Genomic DNA, 19,682 nt, shown 5'->3' with positions numbered 1-19,682 from the left:
CACAGCACCTCGGTCCAGCAGCCGCGGTGCCGTCCCCGGGCAGGGCTGCAGCTCTGCAGCACCGACGGGTCCCCAGCTGCCGCCAAGCTCCCCCCTCCCACGGCACGGCTGAGGCATCACATCCAGGCGCGAGGTGTTTTGTATTTTTTAATAAAGTTTGTAATCCAATGGACACACAAAACAAAACTGCGCTGAGAAAACAGTTCCATAAATTAATAAGTGTTAGGGGAGGTGAGGGAGAGGAGGGTAGAAAGTCTTTGTACAAGTGTATAACACTTCCACAGCTCATGAGACGAGGGAGGGGAGGTCATGTTTAAATGAAGCGCACTTACAAATGAGTGACAATACAAAGTCTGAGTATGAAAATAAGATTTTCTCTGAAAACACATTTTTGGCACAGATTAAAAAAAAATGTATGTTGTGGGGATTTGATTTTTTTTTTAAAGTCAGTATTATATATATTTATATATATTATATATATATTTATATATACACACACCCACTGAGTTCTGCATATCCCACCAGGAAGGAAAATAGCTCTCCCTTTTGTTTTGCTTTTTGTTTTTTTTTTTTTCAGTGTAAACTGTACATCCCAGATGAAGAGAAGACGGCTGCAGCAGGGGCAAGTGGAGGAGAGGAAGGTTCACATCCAGAAAAAAAAAAAGAAACAAAACAAAACAAACAAAAAAAAACCAACAACAAAAAAAAAAGATAATGTGTGAAATGATCCTTGACCCACAAATTTCAGCAGAAGTTCCCAGGTCCTGCGTTTAGTCCACGGCGTGTGTTAATGTGTGTCAAGACATCCAGAACGTCACAGCATGTCTCCAACTGTGCAAAGGTCCAAGTCACTAATTTAGTGCAAAGGCAGTTCAGGTTCTTTTTTATTTATTTTCTTTTTGTTAAAAAAAATAGCCATCCTTTATTTTCCCCAAAAGGAGGCACAGAAACCCAATACCAGTCCGCCTGTTGAGTGCATCAGTTGTCCATAAGCTAAAGCAATATGTAAACATACAAGGTAGCAGAACTACTACCCAGCAACAGTTTGATCGAGGCCTGTTAGGGCAGGAGGCTGGTAGTCTGGCAGCATTTTCTTGTTTCATTACTTTCGCTCTCTTTTTATTAATTTTTATTTATTTTTTGTGTGTTTTTGTGATTTTTTTGTGGTTTTTTTTTGTGTTTTTTTGTGTGTTTTTTTGTTTTTTTGTTTTTTTTTTTTGCTGCAGGGCCTTGGAAAAGTCAGTAACCAGTAAACAGCTCATACCGACGCGATGACAATCATAAGGTGAGGAGAGATGTTCGAGATGCTGGCGAGGAGGTCGGGGGCTAGGCGGGACAGGTGGCTTTCCGAGAACTCGCAGGGTGGGAAGATCTGCAGAACGTAGGCAGGCTGCAAGGGGAGAGAGGAGACGCGGGTGAGAAACAAAGCAGGGAGCCCACCCGTCCGGCTGCGGCGCAGCACGACCCGAAGGGTAGCAGGTGACAGTGGGGCAGGGCAGAAATTCAGCGAAAGGTTTGCAAAAAGGCAGCCTCCGCTCTCCCCCTCTGCTGGACATCTTCGCTTGGATTTTAAAGGTTGCCCGTGATTCTATCAAAGCCAGTGAGTGACAGAGCAAGGCCTGAGATTCCACGCCCCTTCTTGTTTTGAAAAGAGGGAAGTTACAGCTTACGTAAGCACACAAATACCAGCCGTGCTGGCCTAAAATGCTTTAAAGTGAACACTCAGATGACTTTTGGTGCTCTGAAAGCACCATAAAACAGTGCACGTGTATTAAAAAGGAGAAGCTGTTGAGTGAGGCAGGTGCGGTTCCCAAGGCAGGGAGTTTCTCCACAACAGGGCCATAATAGCTGGCTGATTTCACCATGAAGCACAGAAAATTCCCATTTTTTATCATTTCAAGCTTATGTTTCAGCGGTTGCTCTGAGCACTGACCACTTAGTCTGAGGGGCTGTTTACCCAGAACAGATTAAATTTGATTCATTGAAGCAACGCATCTGGAATAAATGCTCCAAATTAGCAAAGCCAAACATTTTGTCGTTATGCAGTGACAAGCAAGAAAACACCAGGTGTTCTGGTATTTATGCAAGGAAGAAGCGAGGGCTCTACTTTCAACACAGAAAAAGCGCTGGAAAAAGGTTTTCTTTTCAGCCAAAGATGTAGGGCTGTGAAGAATGAAAACTGTTTGTTTTTGGTTTGCATTCAGTAATTATCTCGGTGTGCTGCAATGCATTTTGACTAGTGATGTAACAAGCCAGCATGGTAAATGTGGAGGGTTTGTTTCAGTGATAAAACAAGGCACCCTAACTACAACCTCGCGTAAAGACCTGGGGGGGAAGGCTGCAGGTCCCACTATCTGTGCATGACTTCGATTTAGTTTACCCACAAAGTTTCACCACTTTCCTTGCCAATACCTGATTAGAGCCAGGGTTGGGAACGTTGATGATTCCTGCAGCTTGTTTAGCCTGCAGGTAGCTGATGAACGCAGCCTTAAGTGACTCAGTCTGATTCACTACATCTTCCTGGTCTCGTCCGCAAGGCAAGGCCAGTAACAGACAGTAATCGCTCTCCACCTGGAAAGAAAATACAGCAATTAAGTCAAATGTTTGCTTGGAACAGGCCCATTCCTGACGTACATTCATTATCTGTAAGCCCTTGGTGGAAAATCCCCTCTTTGAACTCCTTCGAAGTTTGTGCGGGTGTTGCGAAAGATGTGCTGACAGCTCGGCCAGCTGGGAGATGGCAAATGGGACCAAAACGACTCGCTTCCGTGGCTCCCACCTTCCACGCCACTCCGCCAGGTCAGAGCCAGCAGAGTTTGTTCCGTGGCTGAAGGACGGGTGACTTTTCAAAGGTAGTTTCCTGACTCTTTTCTCTCACCTGAATGCAGAGTGACCACCCGCAACCTGCATTACACCCAGGGCCAAAGGAAGTACGCAGCTATTACCAGGATCCCAAAGCAGCACGAACCGAGTAAAAAAGGGAGAAGCGGTGGGTTTTGCTAGGTTTATCTTCCCGAGCAGGCAGCCTCGCCCGCCCCCAGCCCCGCCGCCCGCTCCGTACCATCATCCTGCGCGCGACGCCCTCCAGCTGCGAAGCCTCCAGGCGCATGCGCTGCGCGATCCTTAGCGGAGGGCCTCCCTCCGGCGCGGGCAGGGAGCGGTGCGCCAGGACGTTGTTCCCAGAGACGAAGTGGAGCTGGACAGCAGCCGTGTCGTTTTTTAGCGCCAGAAGGCCCTGCCACACAATTGGGTATTTCTGCAGAGAGAGGGAGAAAAAATCTTAGCACGAACAAAAGGAACTCACAAGAAGCGCTTTCCTCTGTTCAAGAGGGATCTTAATTGTGACGGAAACCCCATCTGAGCTGCTCGTTTGCCTCTAATACTTTCACAGGCAATTAAGACACCACTGCTTTGTTCTAAGCACTTGGCACTGATGTAACATCTTATCGCCCTTCGTACGCGCCAGTCCAGGCTTGGGTTAGGCCCTGCTAAATCAGTAACTCAGTCCTTTTATTTCCAGCTGGCCGTGATGCCTGGGTGGCTCCTTTCATCGTAACATCAGAGCACTTCCCCATCTTTCACAAGCGATGTCAGCCTCCCACACAGCGCGAGTCAGAGCAGGGCTCTTACCAAATGTTATTTTCTCTTTTACAAATGGAGAATTTAGAAACAGCAGCACCAGGAGAGTTGCTCAAGGTTACACAGGAAATATGTGGTGCTGAACACGACTCTCGGCTCCTGGTCAGCGCTCTCAGACGTGCCTGTTCCTAAGCCTTCTCCCTCCTCTCTGTCTTCCTGTTTCTAGCCTTTGGGAGGGTGTCTTTTTCTTTAAATAAAATACACCATCACTCTTTCTTTTCATCACCTTCCCAGGAGCAGCTGACTGTAAAAATGATGCAGCACTGCCTGCCTGAGCCTGCAGGCTGTTTGAAACATGACTGAGAGAAGCATAAGCTGCTCTCACTCCGTTCACCACGGCGTTAACGGCACGCTGAGGCTCCAGTAAATGCCATGTAAATGTGAACACAGCTAAGAATTCACCGGGGACAGGAACAACCCAGGAAGCAGACAGATGAGCGCATTCGCCACATCTGAAGCATCTGATGCAAGAGATGTTAAATTTTGATGCCACACACGAGGGGAGCTTGGCAGAACCTCACTGATTATTTCTCTCCCGACGCTGAGCAAAGAGCGCGCAGCTCCTTGGCCAGAAGACGACGATGGAGCAATGCTTACCGTCAGAAGCTGAACCATATCCACAGGTCTCTGCGAAACAGGGTGAGGAGACGGATCCTGTTTCAGGGCGGACTGGGGCTCAGGGCGGTTGAGGGACAGCCCTGGTGGGGCCCCGGGGCCCGACGTCGTCGGGATGAACAGCGATTGCTTGGGAACTGCCTGAGGTTGGTGTGGTGACGGAAGCTCCTGTTTCATCGAAATGGCAACAGGCGAAGGGTAGGAGGTCTGGCCTGTGTCCGCTTGTGCCCTCTGCAGGTGGACGTGAGGGTCTATCTGCGCTGCATGCCTATTTACAGTGGGGTGGTGACTCTGTTCGGGCCCCGCTGCCGGCGGGCCCTTGGGGTCCTGGGAGATCTGCGGAGTCTTGCTGCGTCCGGGCTGGCTGGGGTGCGAGTGCTCGCCCTCCGGGAGACCCTGGGAAGCAGGCGGCGGGGGACAAAGGAAACGTTTCAGGCCGTGGGTGTATCAGAGCTTGTTGGTTCACCGATAAGGCTGCCAGGACACCGTGTGAGCACATCTCCACACCACTGCGCGCACCTGCCCTGCTGCAGCAGTGCCTGGGCCAGCCTCCCCTCCCCAGGCCAGCAGCCCTCGCTCACACCTGAGAGCTGGAATCACATCCCCCTGGCCCTGCTCTGCAGCCCCGACCATGCCATCCATCCCAGGAAGCTTGTCGGACCCATGCGCCACCTTGATGCTGACAGTTCTCCCCCCAGGACCTCTTCCTCTAGAAACCCCCAGGCAGGCATCACGCTTTCTGTTTTTTTGAGTCCTAGAATGGTTAACAAAACACGTTTCTTTACTTCAACCCCTATTTCCAAAACAAAATTGAGTCCTCTCGTGCTTTTGGGGACAAACTTAAATTGGGCTGGGAGACTGTACCCACACAGAGAGCTCAGTTCAGCTCCTGCGATCATGCAGAAACGCACTGGGGCTGCCATGAGCTCACAACGTTTGTGATTTCAGCAGGAGGAGAAGGAACAGCCGCATTTCTCACCTGAGACGGGGTCATGCTCCGGGAAGGCAGCCCGATGGGCGACGCGCCCGGGAACTGCGGATGCCCGAGCTGCGCTGCCGTGTGGTAATTCCTCATGTCGCCGTACACAGACCGGTAGTCGTGAAAGGAGCTGCCCGCGGGGTGCATGATCTGTACGCCGTGAGGTACCACCACCGGCTGCGTCAGCGGCAGCCCAGGGAGCTGGCTGCTGGAAGGGACGCTGAGGAGCCGGGGCTCGCTGTGAGGAGAGTGGGCCATCTTGCTTTCGGAGGACTTGGGCGTCTCTTTCCCAGGCTGCGGGGTCTTGCTGACAGGGGGCGTTTTCACAGCCCCTTCGGGTGTTCGGGATTGTCTGGTTTCCGAGTGGTGCTCGCCCACCGCGGCCATGTGGGGGTGCATGATCATCCTCACATCCCGGGGGACGTTGTACTGGTCCAGCCTGATGCTCGTGGGGTGCATGCGGTAATCCGGCTGCATCACCAGCACGTCGGGCTGGACGGGGGCTGGCCCCCTGCACACCGTGGTGTGGTGGTAGTGCATCTCCTCCTCGGGGGGATGCTGAGAAGACAGAGGGGGCATGACGATGTCTCTTATCGGCGCTGGCTGGGGCGTGCTGGATCGCTGAGGTTTAATTTCTATCTGAGGTTGCAGAGCAGCTCTGGGGGAGTGGAGCGCTTCTGGGCGTATGCCGTAAGGAATACCGGAGAGAGGAGGGGTGTTCATTCTCACCTCTCCTTGGGACAGGTGGCCCAGGGATACAGTCTGCGTGACGCTGTGTGGGGGCATGATGACGGATTGCTCCGGGTGCATGCTGGATATGTACTGAGGCACAGGGATTCCCGGCGCCAGCATGACCGGTGTGCTGCTTGACAAAGCCGGAGACGACGTGCTGCCAGGATGACAAGCCCGTGGGAACGGTGACGGTGAGTGCCCGCTCGTACGTGGCGAGTGCGGCTCCTGTTTGGTGACCCCCAAGTGCGAAATAGCCCGCTCGGTTGGGGTGCTGGGTCCCGAGCTGACGTGGTTCGCTTCCGAATGCATCTTCCCAGAGAGGGAAGGGTGGTGAGGACTGACTCCGGGACTCAGGTTGGAGGGCTGCAGGGTCTTGGTCTCCACTTTCAGAGCAGCCGGATCAGGCAGTTTTTTGTTCACGACCATCTGGTTGTGAACCAGCACAGGTGGAGTGTTTACAGTCTGCGTGAGGACCTTGCCAGGCTGAGAGGCCGGAGGCTGGACAGAAAGGTGGGCTGAGTCGGACTTCTCCAAGGTAGCGCGCTCTTGTTTGACAGAGGAGATCACGGGTGACGTATTGTAAGGCTGCGTTCCTAGTACCAAAGAAGAATGGGTGGAAACAGTCCCATAACCCGTGGAGGTCTGAGAGCCTTTCGGCGTCGGCTGAGATGGAGTAATAGGCTCCTGTTTAATCTGAGACTTGGATACAGACTGCTGAAACTCTATGTCGACAGCACTGGCTGGGGGAATCTGACTGATCTTTGCACTAATTCGCTGAGGGCCTTCCGTCTTCTGTCCCGAGTAGCTCAGAAGCACAACACCTTCTGACGTGTTTACCCGCAGTCCTGGGCTGGACCCAGTCTCTACAGGCCGATCCTCAATGATAGACATCGATCCCGGATGAAACCTACTGTTGTCATTTGTGCTTGACCTCTGTTTAAATTTTGGTGAGGGGGCATTAACAAGACACGTCTGGGTCTGGGGAGCTTGCTTCACCAAGGTGATCCTCGGAGCCTCCTCTAGGTCAACGCTGTGGGGCATTCTGCTTATAACAGAAGTGGCTTTGGGAGCAATCACAGTACTTATCTTTTCCTTTTCACTGAACACTGGTGCTTCGGCCACCGGTGGGTCCAAAGCGTTAGTGACAGGAACTGCTGGCTTCTCCTCTGAAACTGGTTTTATGGCCTCTACGGCAGGGTGGAGAGGTGCCTCCTCCAAGCGGGGCGCGCTCACCGGCTCAGCGTGCGTCGTTGTCACATGCGTGGAGGTTATGCTCGTTGCCGAGACATATTTGGGCTCCATGAGGATCTTCCTCAAAGTGCTCGAATTTGTATCAATATCCGAGGCCTTTGTGTCAGGGGGAAGAGCGGGCGGTGGTGTGGAACGGGCACGGGGCTCCTCGTGCCTTACAATCCACTCCGGCACCTTGGCAGCGCTGGAGTGGAGGGGGACAATAGCAGTGGGCACTGGGGTGGGCAGCTTGGCCACGGCTGCTGAAGGAATGGTGGGTACGGCTGCATTCGGGGCGCTCGGCGGTGTGATGGGCGCGTTCTCGATGGGCGACCGTATCTTGAACGCACTCTGACTCCCCTCGTCGACAGGGACTGGCGGGGCAGCCAGCTCCAGAGGAGCCGGCGCGGGAGCTTTGGGAGAGGCGCTGCTCTCAGCGACAGCCTCGGGCACAGTGATGGCAACATCCACGGCTGCAGCCTTGCTGGCGTCGGAAGTGTTTGGCTCCACAGCTACCTGAGCAGCAGCTTTAGGTTGCTTTTCCTCCTTCAAGGCTTCATCAGGTTTTGCCTTTACTTCGTTGGCGGGGGGAGACTTGCTCTGCACCCTCTCTGGCTCATAAGCGTTGACTTCAGTGGCATCGCCCTTTCTGCCCGTGCTCCTTTTGCGTCTCTGCCGCGTGGTTTTCTGACGGCCCTTTTCCTTCCGAGCGACTTCAGCCTCCTGTAGGGTCTCGGCCTCCTGCGCAGAGTTTGACGATTCGCTGAAGCTGACTTCTGTGTCCTTGCTCTCCGTCTCCACCACCAGCGGGGCAGAGCCGGGAACCGGCTGCACCGGGGGCTCAACAGCAGCTTCTGTTTCTAGGATGTTGTTCACTGCCTGATCGGTCTCAGGCTCCATTTCCTCCCGAGGTGACGGTAATACCAGTGGCTCAGCCGGGATTTCCGCTTCTGATTCGGCGGGATAGGTGGGGGGTGCAGGAAAGCTTTCCGTCTCCCCAGAAATATCATTGATGATGGAGCCGATAGCTGCTGCCAGCTCTGTTTCACTAGCCTGATGGGCGGGTTTATCTCCTTCCTCCTCCTGACGAACTTCAGACACGTCTGCCGTCGGCTCTTTGTAGGCAGTAATTGACGGAGGAGTTTCGGTGAGTTTTGCAATATTCTCCACAGCCTGCTCGAGCTCAATCTGTTTTGCTAATTGGGCAGCTTCAGGGGATTGCTTTGGCTCCCGCATCACCTCTTTTTCTGTTTCTTGGAATGAATCTTCTACCTCATTCTTAGCAAAATGGGGTGGCAAGACATCCTCCTTTGGGGGGCTTTTGATTTTTGCCGGTGACACCGCCACGGGCTCTGCCTCTTCCTCAGCTGGCCGCAAGGCGCCCTTGACTTCATCAACGTTGAGGCGTATTTCTACATTTTTGAGACACACGGATGCTTTATCTACAACAGTTTTGGTATTTTTATACCTTCCCCTTTTGGATTTCGTAACCTTTTCTGGCACTGGCTTCTTCTCAATAATCTCAACTGTGGGGATTTCTAGCTGGTTTTTCTCTGCATCCAGTTCTTTCCTATCACGTTTCTGTTCACTTGCTGTCAGTTCTTTCTCAGTTGCTTTTGCTTTATTGCTGTTGTCACTAACACTCGATTCCTGACCGCTCCTTTCAGCAGCATCTTCAGATTCAGCCGAGATATCGGCTTTCGGTTCGTTCTTCCCTTTCTTCCCCTGCTGGCTAGTCGCAGCCGACGAGTGACTGTGTGTCAGTTTCTGGGATCTAGGAGACCTCCAGCCCTCCACAGGCTTTGGAGCTTCCACAGCTTCTTTAGTTTCAGTCTCCTCCACCTCTTGTTGCACCGGTTCTGTCTTTATTGGAGAGATCTCCTCCTCCGGCTTACGGCGGGTTTTTGGAGGTCTTCCTCTTCTTGGGGTTGTAGGAACGGTTGTCACTGTTTCCTGCGGTTCCTTTTCCCCTCTCTTCCTGGTGGATCTAGTGACCTCCACAGAGTCCTTCACAGGAGATGGGCCTTCATTGTCTCCTGTGGTGGCATAGACTGACCGTACGTTTCTGCGCCTCGTTCGGCCTATGGGCAAGCTTGGCTCCACGTTTTCTGGCTCTGCAGCAGAACTAGGGGATTTAGCAGCATTCCTTGAAACTTTCTCTGCTTCCACTTTCAATTCAGAAAGCTTCTGCGTTTCCCCACGAGGAGAGCTTGACCTTTTGAGTTTTTCACGGTCAATCCTTTCGCTCTTCCTCGTGACGGGCTTTTCTGTGACGCTAGCTGTGGCTGCCTGCACAGGAGTCTTGGAGCGTTTACTCTTGTAAGACTTTTTATCTTTTACAACAACTGGAGGTTCAACTTCCATATCATTGTCAGAAACGGGAGGCAGCACCTCAACAGCTGCCTCCACCTTTTGACTCACGCTAGCATCAGCATTGGAGGAAGGCAGAGGATTTTCTTCCTTAGGTTCAGCAGCCTCATCAGACTTCTGAACTAGCTTAGGTGGAGGTGGAACCGACTGGGCAACTTCAGGTTCTGGATCTACACTGATGTCTCCTGGAGAAAACGAAGCTCCAGGAGTAGGAGGCTTGGTATCCAAGTATGAAGGATGCTCTGTTGCTACAGCATCTTCCTCCGGTGCCAGAGTTGTAGGAACAACTTCTTTACTAGCTTCGATGACTGGCGGAGGTTCAGTTTGCTCAGGTGGTTCAATTTTGACAGGAGCAGCAAGCTCAGGAAAAGGTTTTTGTTCTTCTGCTGTAGAAGCAGGCTCAGATGGTTTTTCTTCTTTTACAGAAGCTGTTTCCACTACTATTTTTTCATTCGCTACCTTCTCAGAAGCAACTGGTGCTGGATCCTGCGGTAAGGCAGCGACTGGGGAAGGACCAACCACTGAGGAAGTTTTATGTTCTGGTTCTTTACTATCAGGAACCGTTTCTGGTGTTTTGGGCCGATTCTCTTTATCTTCCTGTTTTTCCACTTCTTTGGGTTTCTGGTCTTTCTCCTTTTCTTTTTGCTGCATTCGCGTTAGTTCAATAAATCTACTGTGGAAAAGAACAACTGGTTCTTGCACCAAATCAGCTGCACTGTTAGTCCCATCAGAGGAAGATTGTCTCCCATACAATCTACCAGAAATGAAGTCAAGATCATCGTCTTTTCTCTCTAAATGCTGCAGGCGCTTAGAGTCCTGTTCAAAGATTGAACTATGCAAAAAACGAGAAGCAAACAGTTCCTGTCTCTCTTGTTCTTCTTCTTTATGGTCTTCTTTCTTATCATCCAGTTTTCCACCTTCTGAATCAGTCCTGATTTTTTTCTTTTTCATATACCAAGATGGAATAGGTCTCGGTGCAGAGTCGACTTTCTCTTTGTCTTTATTATTTCTAAAACTAGCAAATCTTGAATCCCAGTCTAGAAAGGACCAGTTTTCTTCTCTGGAGGAAGAGAGTGATTTAGCTCTTTCAAGCAAGGCCTTTGTGTCCGGTGTGATTGTCTTGTCCAATGCGAAAGAGTAAAATTTGTTTCTTTCTAGAGAACTTGACAGTCTTTCCTCTCTTTCGCGGAACTTCTCTTCTCTGTCCCTTAATAAAAAAGATAATCTAGAACTCTCTAACAAAGACGAGGCTTTCGGAGAATGGGGCTTGTTTTCACTGTCATCGTCTGAGTCTGAAGGCACCTCCCCTGGTTCCAGGTCTCGTACAGACCGCTTACGTATGCTATCTCTTTTGACAATGCTGCTTGGAAAGCTGATATCAACTCTACCAGGCTCCTGTTTCACTTGTGTTTCCCATCTGCTTGAGTCATCTTCAGAACTCAGGACAGACAGTTTTATTTTAGCCATTTCTGCCATCTGCTCCCTCCTGCTGGAATCATAAGGATTAAATTTCAGAGAATCCTCCCTCACAGTCATATTGGAGTATGAAAGACCCTTTTCTTCTATTTTAGGTGACTCTTTGGTTTCCTTTAATGGCATTAGCCTCGGAGAATCTAGCGTGTCGTCATCTTCGTGGAAAGGGAATTGTCTGATGCTAGGCGAACAAGATGTCCTCTCAGAGTCTTCACTCACCTGACGAGAACTTCTGTAGTTTCTTTCTCTTTTAGTGCTAATCTCAAAGTCAAATTGGTCAGTCTTTTTCCTTTTACTTGGTGGAGAGTCATCGGTGACATCTTGCGGAGGTTTTCCCACCTCATGGACCAAGCTCCGTCTTTCATACTCATCTACATCTTTCTTTGGACTGCCGAACTTCTCAGATTTTGCTATCTCCATTTCCAGCTGCTGTTTTAACCTGCGACTTTGCTCCATTTGTTTCCTGTAACTTTGTGTGTGGTCAATGTCAATGCCAATTTTCTCCTCTGTATCAGTTGACTGAGGTTTCTCTTGGCCAAGCTTATGGTCAGGTGCATCTTCAGGAAGACCAGCGTAATTCTTCCTTGCGTCCTCTCTCTCAGTTCCTTGTTCATCTAGTAGCTGTGCTTGTTTATGCTGGGGTTTTACTGGATTCAATTTTTTAGAAGGGAGTTCTTGAACTTCTACTGGCTCATCAGCTGCCTCAATCAGCCTCGCCTGCAGATCTAGAGTGGGACGCATGCCAATCCCACCAACATTAAGAGTCTCCTGAATTTCTTTGGGACTAGTAACAGGAATAAGTCTTTCCAGTTTCATTTTTTTAGATTCCCTTTTAAGCATCTCCTTCCTTGGGGGTTTTCTCTCTAATTCTCCTTCCCTTAACACTGTCGCTTCTCTAGATGAAGCTGTTGTATCAAGTTGCTTTTTCAAAGCCATGCGTGTATCCTCCTCATCTTGGCTGCTTCTTTTCGCTTCCAGTTTTTGCCTGTCAGGCTTCAGATTTGCATCCGCAAAACGCCTTTTACGAGCCTCCAGCTTATCTAAATCCACTGCATTTGCCCCCTCAGAAGGTTGCTCTGTCTTCAAGTGCTTTTTGGGTTTCAGTTTTCCCTCCTTATCAACCACTTCTACATGACTGGCAAGGGCTTTCTCTTTTTGTACCTTGGTTCTGACAGGTTCCAGTTTAGACTGATCAGACTTTGTTTGCTCAGCTTGAGATGTCTGTGTTTTTTGCTCAAGAAGTGGGGACTTCATAGTGTCGTTGTCAAGCTTTGCTCTCAGTTTCTCCAAAGCAGGCTGATCAATAACTTTCCCTTCCTTTTCTTTTACTCGGGTCAACACGACACAGGGCATTAGTTCTAGGCGGTTTTTAGCTGTCCCTTCTTTGTCACCTCTCTCTTTACTTTGTTTACTATTACCCTTTAATTTTTCAGGGCTGGGCTCTCTCTCATTCTCTTGATCTGTTTCAGAAGACTGAGAGCTGGGAGAATGGAGTTTTGCTTTTCGTTTTTGCTTATCAGTTTTCTCCTTTTCTAGTTTTTCTGGCTTTTCCTTTCTCACCAAGCGTTTGTCTTTGTCAACTCTCTCCTGGTCGAAAGCTCGCTCCTTCTCTGTTTTTTCGTTTTTTGCGTAGCGTTCTACACGGGCTTTGTCAAGCTTGTCGTATCGTGGAGGAGACAGAGAGCTGCAGCTTCCACTGCGATCTGACGATCTGCTGTAGATCCTCCTCTCTGAATCGCTCTGCAGCCTTTCTGATTGTGAGGGAGATGCTCCAGGACTCTGCGGACGCCTGGAGTGCGTTGGACTCTGGCTACGTTCAATTGGTCTCCTCTCGTGATCTCTGTCGCGATCGGATTCAAACCGTTCCCTCTCCCTCTCCCTCTCCCGTTGCCTGTAACTGTACTCCCTTATATCCTGCTCATATGGATCGCCCCTGTAATCCCTGTACTCGCGTGGGTCATCGTAGTATCGTGGGTCGTAGTAGTCTCCTTGGTAGGGATCCCATTCTGCGTAAAATTCTCTGCCTCGAGCTGGATATTCTCGTCGAGGATCTTCAGGATATGTCCCAGGAGTCCTAACAGTCTCGTAGTAAGTACGATCAGGGGCATATTCGTAAGATCCTCTTCTTTCATCTCTGCCAAAAATAAAAACAACAGGGTGATTGGTTTTCTCTCTCAACCAATGTACTGCAGTACTGCCTTCTATGCCATGCAGGGGGATAATTTTACAATAATTTCTTTATATGTGTATCAAAGCAACTGTACACAGCTGTACAGAGAGATTTAACAACAATGAATCAGCGCACAGTGGATTAAATGCTTTGTTAGCTTCAAACACTGTATGCCCTTAATTGGTCATTTAATGACAGCTTTGCCAAGTATCTTTTCATCAGCCTTACTGCTTCATTTTTGCCAAATTCAAATGCTGCATTAAATTAAGGTAAAACCTGCACAGCACCTGTGCAAACACACAGCCTGTCATGGTGGAGAACACCCTATCTCAAGAAGCAGAGACAGTTTCTACCTACCTCTGAAAACACGAGTCAACTCAAAATTCAGAGTTGGAACTTCTTCGTGGCTAAGCAGTGAAGTGGTAATAAGATTTCTTTAGAAATCCTAAACTCTTTAAGTGATCTTTTAATTCCAAATTTAACTCCTTTACTGCATGCGATATGCTGACATTGCCTATTTACAGACCAAGTCAACAAAAAAATCAGCCTGTTCGTGAGAGCAGGTGAATTCTTAGGAAGCACTTAGCAAAATTTATCAAGCAACTAGCATTATTATCTCGATACCCCCAAACTGCAAAAATAAACCATTTCTAACACTGAACATGACTCTTTGGCATAAGGGGTAGTATACACGGGAGGCACAGAGCTGGTATTCCCATTCTCCACCATTACAGAGCATTTTACATGCTCTATTTCACATAGGCTAATTTAGCTTCATAGTTTATGTTTTATGCTGAAAGCTGGTAGCTTCCACATTGTAAGAAATGTGCAACAAAACAATAATACAGAAAGAAATACTGGGCTAAACACCCACCAAAGACAAAAAAAACAACATTCTGCAAGCAAAGTAGGATGTTGTGAAAGGCAGCTGTGGGTAGATGGATATGAAAAAGGGAGTTGCCATGTTTGTTAACTTTTCATTTTAATCAACAAATACAAAAACAGATTCAAAATGCACCATTTGTGTTTAGTAACAATTTGATGACAGAAACAAAGGAGAGACTGGCTAATCCACACGTCCAAGCAGTCTCCTCCACATCTGAATAATTTATGAACTATTAAGAGGCTCATACGATAAATGGCCCTTCTGCACCTCGCATCGCTCCACCTGCACTCTGCCCCTGAAGTCATCGCTCCTTCAGGGCTGTTGAGTAACAGCAAGAAACCCCAGGCAGCTTTGAACAGTTGTGATATTACAAAACTCAACCTCACACAAAGATATTCCAAAGACATTCCAGCCTCCAGCCTCCCACTCAAGAAATCCCATTTATATTCTCACAGCCCACGGACTGTGGAGAACTGGATATCCTCAAGTTCACATCGGTCTATTCAGGGTGAAACACTACATGATCTGGGTTTTGTAGTGGCTGTGGAAAAGAACACTTCCAGATTTTCTGAAGGCACGCACAGTACTCTGGTTTTGGGAAGATCTGAGATTAGTGCTGTATTAACCTGGGGATATTATTCTATAATGTAATCATCAATGCATTCTCTGATGTTAAAGCAACAATTATTTTTCTTTGGGTCCTATTTAGACTGGGTACAACCACAACTTAAGAGAACCTGGTTAGTGCAGTTCTTAGCATCATTGCTATGGACCATGAACTGCCAGAAGGAGCTTGGAAGACTGGAAGATGCAGAATGACGAGACACACTGCAGAGCTCACTCAATCACTCCGTGATTCATTACTCCTAAGTGTCTAGTAATGACTATGTGAACATAATGACAGAAAAGGAAAAACAAGACTAGCATGTACCCAAGTATCAAGTTGTTCCAGAAAGTGTACAACTCAGAATTATTTCACAGCAAAGACAAGCCCAGCTGACTTCTGTGCATTAAAAGACATCTGAAAATGCACTACTCTTTTCTCAATTTGGTGTTGTTCAGAGGAAATTACTGCTGACTGCTTGCTGGCACATCACAACATCTGGCAAAGACTGGGGAATGCACACATTTATTTCCATTATGCAAATCCTGATTGCCAATTTCTAAACCCTCTTCACTTTTAAATCTGGCAATTTTGCATGTATGTTAGTTCAATCTATTTTGCTATAAAAAAACATTAAATTTATCTAGCACACAGGTACAATCAGTGTCACACTGGGCTTATTCGTAGGTGAAACAGAACCCTAACAATTAAGCCAGCCTCTGAAGGTAATAAAAACGCAGCCCCACAAAAAGAAAATGTTTTGCTTTTCAGCCTTCACCACCGTCACTAGTAATAAAAACACTGATGTTCTATTCAGTCACTGGAGGGAAAAAAAGAACAAAATGCAGAGTGCTTCTGTGCTGGCTGCTTTCAGCCAGGGTCTGCAGGCATAAGTGACCATTCAGGGGGAACACAAGCCTTTGCAGCCTACACAAAATGGCCAGACACCAACATGACAGATGCTGCAGAAGGACATCAACACAGAATACATTTTTCATGTCAAAAAAAAAAGCACCCTCAATTGTATTTTATTGTTTATCAAGTTAACAAACTGACCTCTTGAAGGGAGTAGGTGGAAGACTAAATTTTACTCTGCTTAAGAGATGAGCAGCAGTAGCTTATCAGACTATATACATAACCTGTTAACATATACATTACTCCTGAGGGTATGGGTTAAGGCATTACAGATAAACTATTCTTTGCATTCTTAGCAAATGATGAATGACTCACAGCTGTGTCCTGATGACCCATCACCGTAACCTAAATACCGAACGTACATCATGCAGATGGCTGAAACCTCCACCTAAATACAAATTTTAGTTACCAACTGCACTTCAGATGTGTGATTTCCTGCCTGCCTTTATCACGTGCAGCTCAAGCCTGGCCAACCAAGTTAAAAACAAAAAAAAAAAAGTTGAGAAGGTAAAACACACAAATAGAATATTTTAAATAAAATTTTAAAAAGAAGGGTGAAGCTGATAGGAACAAAACCAAATGTTTGTTTAATGATTATAGCCTGAAAAAAAAGTTTAATTGTGCAATGCTGGAAAAGTAAGAGACTGCAATAAAAGTATTAGACACATGCCTTCTTTCTGCCAGCATTTCATAGAAGTCTCTGATATCTTGACCCGTTTTCTCCATGGAATGATAAAATGCCAACTGACTTTCTCGATTTGCAAAATCCACCTGAAAAATAAAAGGTAAATCACGTTCAGTGACAGAAGCAACCCATTTTAACATCATTTCACCATCTGCTGCAAAATCTGAACATGGGAGCAGAACTGAAAATGGGGATGATACTCTTTAACGAAACTGATTTAATGATACTATTTAACGAAAAAAGGCCAAACACTTCTCAGAGCTGGCCCTATGCATCCCCAGGAAAAAAAGACCTTTCCCTCTTAACTCAGTGTAGCCGTGTGGATCTCTATATAATTACCTCCTTGCTGGGGTATGTTGTTTTAGCTGCAAGACCAGAAGCACATGAAAAGCTTCTGTTCAGTAAGCCAGCAGGAAAAATACACACTATTATCATGACATTGATGCTTTTAATGCTGCAACTCCATTTAAAGTTCCAAAGTCCCTTATATCTCAGCACGGTGCTATAGGCAGGTCAGTATTATTAATCCATTTCAGGCTGCACATTATTTGCCTGGGGTTATATACCAAGGCAACAGCAGGGATGGGAAAGGAACCAAGCATCCTGAATTGCAGCTCCCTATTCTAGCTGCTCGAAGATTGGCTGTTTCCTAGCCAAGTGTGACAACATTAAGAAGCTAATGGCATAGCTGGTGCCAAAAATGAAGGATTAGAATGGATTTAAGGTAGTGTATTTCACATAATGCAATTTTTTTTAACGTTCTAGGGGCTTTTTGTTGTTCTGGTTTTGTGTTTGGGTTTTTTTTAATCAGCCTAGACATTCATCAAGCCATAGCAATGGAGAACAGACATACACACATTAAGGGTGTTGCTTATTCCAAAGTTGCTAAGTAGCAAGACCCACAAACACAGGATATGAATTTTTGAAATGGCCACATATTTTATCCCGTATGAAGGCTACTTATGTTCAACCACCACACTTAGAAACTATAGTATATCCAACTCCTAACCCCAAGGGGTGTGAAGTTGCTAGGTTAATGCACCAGATGAGAGATTACGCTTGAAATCATTACCCACTCTTCAGGAGAGAAGAAAGGAGGAGAAGAAGATGATTCAGAGGGCTGGCTGACACCTCACGTCCCCACTTAGCGGAACCGATGGGACACTTGTAACAGGTTTTACCACATTCACCCAAATCCAAGCGGAATCTGTCAATGCTTAGTGTTGCTCCAGGAAACACTACTTTCCATCCATTTTTTAGAGCAGTGCACGTTTTCCCCTGTGTGACGAGCCAGGAGCTGCCACCGCTAGAGCAGGCCGCATGTTTGGGCAGCCGTGCCCATGCCGCCTCGAGGATGAAGCCACCGTGAGGACAAGGCCACCACGAGGACGAGGCCACCACGGGCACCAGCAGCTGACAGGCAGCAAGCTGTCGCCTCATGGCTGTGGCCAGCTTGAGCCCTCGGGTTTCACTCTTTAACATAAAAACGGACAGAGCTTGCCTTGGATTCGGGTGAACGAGGCAGTAACACGGACACCAACACTCAGGAGCTTAGAGAGACAAGTTCAGCAAAACAAACGGCAGAATACTGGAAGAGGCTTTGTAGGTAACAGTTCAAGATACCCTAACATCTTGATAAGCCGAGTATAAAAATCGTTTAAGCCTTGGATATCTGGGACATACTTGTCCCACTAAATATTCCTTTTGACTGGCAGTCTGCAAATGCCAGCGTTTAAGGGGTAATGCCTAAATACAATTTGTTTCTTTTTTTTTTGGAGGTCATTCTGCACACCTTAATTTTATTCCCACCGATTTTCCTCCCCTTGGTCTCTTTTACAGCTGCTTGTGCATATTCAATCTCATTGTAGAGAACCAGGGCCATGCCTTTTAAGCGGTCAAACACCACCTGTAAAAAACAAAAAAACAAAACAAAAACCAAATAAGAGCCTCATCCACAGGACTTAATGTCAGTCCCAACAAAATCCTAAGTCATGAGGATACCAGTAAGAAAATAATTTTTAGCAAGGTAAATTTCCATTCTTTTCTGATGAGGCATATTGTTATGAAGAGACAATAAAGGACACGGGACTGCTTTGAATTGTGGATATTGTGGCTTGAGGTATATTATGCCTTTATTTTGTTTTTCTGTATTTTACTTTTATTTTTTTCTCTGGTGACTGAGTTTTGTAGTTTTGCTTTGTTTACTTTTATTTTTTGAAAAATTTTCCAATACGTTTTAGGGGGGAAAAAAGGTAAAGGGAACATTTAATCACAAAATGGAAACAGTTTTTGTTATCACAGTCTGCAGTACCACTCAGTTGCTAAACGCCCAATTTCCAAATATTAGCTTCCTTTAGCAACACAGACTTATTATTCAAGCAACAACAGCTACAATAAAGAATGTCAAAGCTGCAACACAAACCCACACAAATTCTTAAGGAGGCAAGACCCTGATCCTGCGAAGATTTGCACACATCGCCCCACTTTAAGCACATCACTGTCCAACAGAAACGCACGGGACAACTCACATGCTTAAGTCGAAGCATGCGCACAAATCTCTGACGCCTGCTCGCGGCGGGGCTTGGCCGCATGCAGGGAACGTGCCCCCGCTGTGTAATGCGGGCATGTTGCACGGTCGTTGACTTTCTCTTTTCTTTCACATGCCTGTGTTAGTGTGAGTACCATAACTGCTTTTAAGAAGTCGTTTTTTGGTTTAATGAAAAAATATAGTCGTGTCTAATTATATAATTAGCATGCATGAGTATAACTAGGTAATTAGGTTGCTGTTCCTACAGTGGTTAGCATTCTAGATAAATTTTGTTGGGGAGAGACTGTACTGCACAAGAGCAACAAGTGGGTTCCACTACTCGTTATCTCGGCTCACTCCAAACACCAGCAGAGGCTGCTCTACGTATCAGATCGACAGGATGCAAAGCTAGAGATCCCTGTAGGCCAAATTACACCCCAGAGAAAATTTCTCTATCTGAGCCATAAAGCCCTGGACAGTTGGGGTTGAAAGGACAGGATGTGAAGAAAGGAAGACAGTAACAACTTCAAACCAGACACCAAAGCCTCCCACCTACCTTTACCACAGGCCCGTATCGGCAGAAATGTCGAGTTAAATACTGATCCGTAACGTTTGTAGAAAGCCCATCTAACCACACGCAGTTTGTAGGCATGCTCTTTCCAAAACCCAGCTGAACACAAAAGGGCAAAACTTCCATCAGTACAATTCACAAGTGTTAAACTAACTGAACAGAGCACGCCTAATTAAGAGTTATTTGAAGAAAGCTAGTCATCTGTATGGGTTTTCTAAAATTAGCGTCTCGCGCAGGTGCAAGCAAGACAAAAATCAAATAGCAATTAATGAAAATAATTCTGCAT

At 47.2% G+C, this 19,682-nt stretch overlaps 1 protein-coding gene across 3 annotated transcripts in view; it reads right to left on the bottom strand.

Annotated features, from left to right (window-relative positions):
- Window positions 1–133: 133 nt before the first annotated feature.
- SPEN (spen family transcriptional repressor) overlaps window positions 134–19,682 on the bottom strand; it is a 66,158-nt gene continuing 46,609 nt past the window's right edge. For 2 of the 3 annotated variants that reach the window (XM_066982114.1, XM_048048637.2), the window contains 8 exons: window positions 19,382–19,495; window positions 18,091–18,204; window positions 16,284–16,384; window positions 5,234–13,172; window positions 4,237–4,650; window positions 3,062–3,256; window positions 2,413–2,571; window positions 134–1,390 (listed from right to left, as the gene is read on the bottom strand). In XM_066982114.1, the coding sequence (XP_066838215.1) occupies window positions 1,259–1,390; window positions 2,413–2,571; window positions 3,062–3,256; window positions 4,237–4,650; window positions 5,234–13,172; window positions 16,284–16,384; window positions 18,091–18,204; window positions 19,382–19,495 (9,168 nt within the window). In that variant the 3' untranslated portion in view covers window positions 134–1,258. The remainder of the gene's footprint in view (window positions 1,391–2,412; window positions 2,572–3,061; window positions 3,257–4,236; window positions 4,651–5,233; window positions 13,173–16,283; window positions 16,385–18,090; window positions 18,205–19,381; window positions 19,496–19,682) is intronic. The other variant, XM_066982115.1, reaches the window with a different exon arrangement.

This window comes from Anser cygnoides, chromosome 23 (assembly GCF_040182565.1).
Source record: "Anser cygnoides isolate HZ-2024a breed goose chromosome 23, Taihu_goose_T2T_genome, whole genome shotgun sequence".
NCBI classification, from domain to species: domain Eukaryota; kingdom Metazoa; phylum Chordata; class Aves; order Anseriformes; family Anatidae; genus Anser; species Anser cygnoides.
This window is presented reverse-complemented; position numbering and strand designations above follow the sequence as displayed.